The 6,390-nt window shown below is 34.2% G+C and overlaps 1 protein-coding gene across 1 annotated transcript; it reads right to left on the minus strand.

Moving 5' to 3' along the window:
• Positions 1 to 1,927: 1,927 nt before the first annotated feature.
• LOC136715785 (transcription factor ATOH7-like) lies at positions 1,928 to 4,054 on the minus strand. Its single transcript, XM_066693166.1, has 2 exons — positions 3,401 to 4,054; positions 1,928 to 2,657 (listed from the first exon to the last, which is right to left on the minus strand). The coding sequence occupies exon 2, from the start codon at positions 2,647 to 2,649 to the stop codon at positions 2,209 to 2,211; it is 441 nt and encodes a 146-aa protein (XP_066549263.1). The 5' UTR covers positions 2,650 to 2,657; positions 3,401 to 4,054; the 3' UTR covers positions 1,928 to 2,208.
• Between the last annotated feature and the right edge of the window lie 2,336 nt (positions 4,055 to 6,390).

A 6,390-nucleotide genomic window follows, 5' to 3' on the forward strand; every position in this document is an offset into this window, starting at 1 on the left:
TTGTTGGCAATCGCAGAGGTCAGACGTTTCTTGTAGTTGGCCACCAGGTTTGCACACATCTCAGGAGGGATTTTGTCCCACTCCTCTTTGCAGATCCTCTCCAAGTCATTAAGGTTTCGAGGCTGACGTTTGGCAACTCGAACCTTCAGCTCCCTCCACAGATTTTCTATGGGATTAAGGTCTGGAGACTGGCTAGGCCACAAATGCAATCATTAAAAAAAGAAAAAAAAATTCAAGTTCATTACATTATAAATGTATTTTTGTAATAGTCTGAAGTAGTTCAGCTGTTGAAATGAACAACACAATCACCACTGAGTTTGGTAATCGTCTTCCTCTCTTCTGAGCAGTATAGGGCTTCATTGCCAACAGTAGCTGTTCACACTCCATTGGCCCTGAATACAGATATTACGTCCAGACACTGCACAAGAAAGAGCATTAACTTGTACTGCCTCATTTGGGCAGCAGCCATCCCGGCACACACGCTTCCATTATTCAAACTCAGGCTTGTGCTGCTAGGAAGTTTTTTGAATTAGTAACGTCTCTGTACAACCCTAATTCCTCTTATGCTCCACAAACACAACTAGATGTGGGCTGGGCTACCAGTAGCTCTTAATTACTTTGTTGTTTTTCTTGCCCTTTTTGGCTTCCGGAGCTCCATTTAAAATTATTTATTTCTTCATCCTTAGCCAGCAGATTAGTTTTACTATGTTTTAAAAGGTGACCACAAAACCTAAGGTTTAGCAAGAGGAACAAAAAGGTGCTTGAAAGTAAACTAAGAAAATAATGGTAGGTCTGCATTTCATTTTCCTAAGGAAGCAATTGGCATTACTTGATGATGATGATGATAATAATAATCATAATAATGTAAATGAGGAAGCATGCTCTCTTGGTATAAACTCTTCCATAACACAGTCATCGAATTTATAATGAACAGGCTATAATACAATTAAACGTTTTTTTAGATGGATTTATACATGCAACAATCAATAGAACTTTGCTAAGAGATATTTCTGTGCAGAGTTCAAAAATAAGTAAATAGGAAAAACAAACAACAAAAAGTAAGCCAAGAAGTGGTTCAACCCTCTCAAGGGCCACTCAGTTTTGCATGTGTTGACTTGCTCTGGCTTTCCTGCATCTATCAGCAGCTCCACTTGTTTTGCATACGGTTGCATGTTTAATTAGTGAGCCTTCTGTAAGTGTCTGTAATTAGCAGAGCGATGATTAATAAAAAACCTTTAACGTCCCATTTAGCTGGTAAAACTGCACAATAAGGTATAATTAATGCATCATTAATAAATCAAAGCCGATTAACTAAGCTTTAGGATTCGGAATGCATTAATTCCCAGCCACCTGAGCACAGGCAATATTTCTGTTCTAAATGCAGCCTAGAAAAACTGTGGGTGTGTTGAGTAAATTAAATCATTACAAAGAAATAGATTTGATTTAAATATATATGACATTTTTCATTGTTATTAAGCTTTAAATTAACTAAACAATACTGTGTGTGTAAAAACATTTGTAAGTAATTTAATTTTTAATTAATATTTTCCAGTGTATAAGACCAGAAATATGAAATTTGAAGTTTTAAAATGGTCACAGCAGTATTATAGCACAGCCGCAAAGCTAGCTTTTACTATTCCAATGTAGGGTTTTCATTGTACCAATATGTTATACTGGGATAGTATGTATTCTTATAATTTTGTCTTGGAAGTTAAAAAATCTACAGTCACAACCAAAAATATTCTGCTTTTTAAGTTTTATTAAAAAATACATCATCCTCAAAATATTATTGATTCAGCAAAAAGAAAAATCTGCAATCAATTATTTACATATTTTATGAAATTTTACATATTTCATTAAAAAAAATTACGTTATATTAAAATACACATCTGAGACCAAATACAAAATACAATCTGGTTAAAAAATCAACAACAACAAAAAAAATCCTGAAAAATAAAATACAAATATTATAACATAATTCTGCATTAAATTCTAATTAAATAAAAAGTTTTTTCACTGCAAAATGTATAATCTCATAGTTACGCATCAAAGAATCCTTTAAAATACTCTTAAATTAAAATCAGCTATTCTGAGGAAGTCGGAAGCTGCATATAAATGTTCAATGTATCAAGAGCAGAAGAAAAAATAAGTGCTTTACATATTTTTCTTTCTGAATGTTAAACGTAATAGTGTCTGCACAAAGTGATCCTAGTTTTCGGCGTTGAAGCTCTGTGATTGGTACTCAAAGAACCGTTGTGTGTATTCCTCCAGGTGTTCGGGCGTGCTGTTCTGCAGGTAGGAGTGGTAGTTCTCGGGCTGGAAGTGCTCGATGTGCAGGTCCAGCCACGGCCCCTGGCTGGCGTTCTGGCGCTGGGCGTCGGTCAGGATGCGGTTGAGGGCCATGATGTAGCTGAGAGCCATCTGCAGCGTCTCGTACTTGGACAGCTTCTTGTCCTCACCCCACTGGGGGACCACGGTGCGCAGGCGGTCAAAGGCCGTGTTCAGGCCCTCCATCCTCTTCCTCTCCCGGGCGTTGGCCGCCATCCTCCTCCGGGTCACTTTCTCAACTTTTTCTAGTCTTAACCCACATTTGGTATCTGATTCAGAGCCAGAGCTTGAATCAGTACAGCTTGAGTGGTAAGCCTTCATATTTGTGACTGAGGGAGAACAAAAGTTGGCATTTTAATATGCAGTCATTTTTTACATACTTTTCGTTCTGTTGTTAAAAACAAAACAAACAAACCAAACAAACAGGTCTGTAATAATTAATCTCATTTACACCGTGACTAATACAACAGTGCACCTAAGAAAATACTTAGCGTAACTCAGAACTGGGTGTGCCTTTTTAATTAAATAAAAATATATTCATCAGAGCCAATGGAAACTGAATCTATTTGTCTGAAGAGACTCATGAGCTCATGAGAATGTACAGTTTTTGTGCAGTCTTTAGTGAAACACATAGGGAATTCATTGGAAATATAACATGCTTTAATATTTTTTTTAAAAGTCTGGTGATCCCCTTGTAAAAATACAAATTTTCCACTGCCCCTCTTGTACAGCATGATAAAGTTTGATTTACAGGTGGAACATTTTATGATACTCAAACACCAAATATATAAGTACAGATTAGAGAATATTAGTAATAGTTCTAGTCGATAATTTATACTGCAAGCTGAAATGTAACTCATTATTGAAGAGTAAGTGATTAATTTGCTTCCTTTGATGAAAAAATAAAGCATTAAGTTGTTAAAGACAAACATAATGCACTTAAGTGAATATTTAGTTAAATAGACTGAACCCTTCATGCACCACACGCAATCTTTAATTTGACCATTTGAATATCACGGCAAACAATGCAACTTAACTTCCTACTCTTCAGGTGACAAATAAAATATCTTACCTTCTGTGTCTCGACTCAGAAATCAATGTAATGTGTGCAAATCCCACGTTTTCTTGTTGCCTTTAAAGTTTCCAATGCAGGAATAAATTTGGAAGGCGTCCTTGAAAAAAGTTCAAACTTTTGAACTTAAGCCACTGAAAGAGTTTAAAAATACTACAACCAGGCCACCAACAGATTTCAAAAGATTCACTGATGTGTGTCTGTCTGTGTTTTCTAGTATATCCTCAAAAGATCCTAGCAGAAGTTGTCAAATACGTCCTTCTTCAGTGCAAGCAAGCCAAATTATACTTCATCGAATTCGGCTGCAGGGGATGTATTTATAACTAAGGATGGAGACATAAACAGGTGGTACTAGGTGGGATGGCTTCCCATTGCTCCATCAGAGTGCTACCCCACTCCGAGTCACACAAACACACACATGCACACACACCAAACCCCTGAAAATGTTCCATCTGAGAGCACTAGTCCGGATGCTGGTAGTTGGAAACTACACATTTTCAGCATGCAAAAAAAAAAAAAAAAAAAAACACAAAAAACCATCTGGACCAATGTTTAGTGTCTGCAAGGGACACAAGAAGCAGACAGGAGGTGCAGCATCCCAACAACAGCATAATCCTTGAAAGCAGAATGTGATGTTGCCTCACTCCACATGCAGCACAGAGATGGCTTGGTTGTCCACTTGAAGCATTTGCTGAACATTCAAACTACTTTGGCCTAATTTAACATGCTTTCTTAAGTAAACAAGTTTTTAAAAAAATATTTATTGATGATTTTTTTAATATTTAGACTGGGGGCATAGTTGTACTGGGGGCAAATTAAAAGGGCTTTGAATTAATGTATGTAATATGTATGTTAATAATAATATATATTTTATTAATGAAGGTGAGAACTCAGGGGCTATTTAAATATGTAATACATAGCCTCATATTTACCTATTAATAATGTAATGTGTTGTTCAGAGTAGTTGTACTTAGTAGTATATGCATTTATCACTGAATACAAATTTAAGGCAAATATTCGCAATTTGTTAAGATTTAAAGAATGCAATGTTGCTTTTATCCATCACCATATATGCTGAATTAACTGTAAATGTAATCGATTGCATCTATGAGGCCAAAGTCCTTTATGCAATAATAATAACATTATTATTATTATTATTATTATTATTATTATTATTTTTTTATAGTTTCCATTAAACATGTTCAAGTTAAAATAGAAATGAAATATGCATTCTAACTTTATGATTTATTCATGTGCTAGGAAAATCAATATTAATATTTAATTTTAGTCATCTAGTGTAAAGTGTTTTTTTTAATTTTTTAATCAGCCCATTATTTGATTAACAAAGGCTAACATTTTCCATCACTTAAGCATTTAACTTTTTAAATAGATGTACAAAAAGTAACTTTCATGCTGAAAACACCACATATTCCCATTGTTCAACAAATGAACAATGAGGCTGGATAATGGGGAAACAATGGTCTGTAATTGAACGTTACTGTATTTCATGTGACAGATGTTGAATGCATAGTTTGGCTAACTATGAACAGTCTGACATTTTTTTATTTACATGTGACATCCATATCTAGGCAGATACGATTATTTTTATTGTCCTGAGAAGTTTTTCTGCATTTTGTTCTCAGTTTGTCACATGTATTTACACACACATACATACACACACACATGATGGAAGCTAACCCACATTAAGTTGTCAACATGTATTGTGTTTGTTGGTTGAAAAGCTTCCATGACTATTACTTTCACTACTAATAATCATCTTCACCAGCGTCATTATATAAAACCTTTGGAATCTTTTGAACTCATCAGCTATGACTATTGCCTAAGTCTAGGCTTTGGTTATTTTGTTTCATTTTCCATAATAAAACATTAGCCTCTTAAACCAAGGTGCCTCGCTTGAATTGTTCATGTAAATCTGCTGTACTTCTGACACTTCTGACCGCTTAACAGTTTACACTTTATTTTCCACCGGCGAAAGCTCTGGCAGATTAAACATATTCAGAAAACACAAGAGGGAGAATTATTTTTTTTTAAGAGGGAATTTAATTATTTTGACACTTTTGTACTGATGAAGCAGAGCGTATCAGAAAGACAAAGACGTATTTCTTCTGATATGACTAAATTAAATGATGCAAGGCCCTGGCAGTTTTAGAACTGACACCAGTTCATTTCAAAGCGAAAATAAATAGCTAATTAATTTTAACTTATTGCATTAAAAAGATGAATTGAGTAATAACCCAATTAAGAGCTTTAAAACCACAAACAGAAAAATAACTTTATATTTTTTGTATTAACACATTTGTAAAACTTGATATTACTGTATTATTAATAATTGATTGGTAAATAGTTTATAAAACAGTTAGCAACCATCTCCAGTTCCATTTATAAATTATCAATAAACCTTTATAAGATATTATTTATCATTTATAACAACAGAACAAAAATAGCAGCTGCCAATATACTATTTTGTTTCAAATCTTTATTATAAATGATAAATCATATATTATAAAGGTTAATTGATAATTACATGGTATTATTTAATGCTTCCTAACTGTTTTATAAACTATTTACCAATCATTTATTAATGTCACCGAAATATAAAGTGTTACCAGCAAGCAACTCTGTTGAATCCGAAGTAATTCACTTTGCATTATCTGTTGTTTTATTGATCCAATTAATGTAGCATTTATTTTATTTTTGAAATCTTATAACTATTGTTCTTGGGGTCCTAGGAGTTTGTAATTGTCTTCTGTTTCTCTGAAGGGCACATGATGGTTAGGCCATGAATAATTACTTGTACAAATAAGTACTGCCTTTATCTAGTGAACAGTGATGAGCCATGTAATCCATGTTGTGCTAAGCATGCAACTGGGACCCGGTATAAATAATATATTTGTCTCGCCATCACTCTAAGGGATAAAGAAAGACAGTCTGTGAAATCAAGTCTGTGACTGACAAGATTTAGCAGCTGT

This window comes from Amia ocellicauda, chromosome 20 (assembly GCF_036373705.1).
Source record: "Amia ocellicauda isolate fAmiCal2 chromosome 20, fAmiCal2.hap1, whole genome shotgun sequence".
Lineage (NCBI taxonomy): Eukaryota > Metazoa > Chordata > Actinopteri > Amiiformes > Amiidae > Amia > Amia ocellicauda.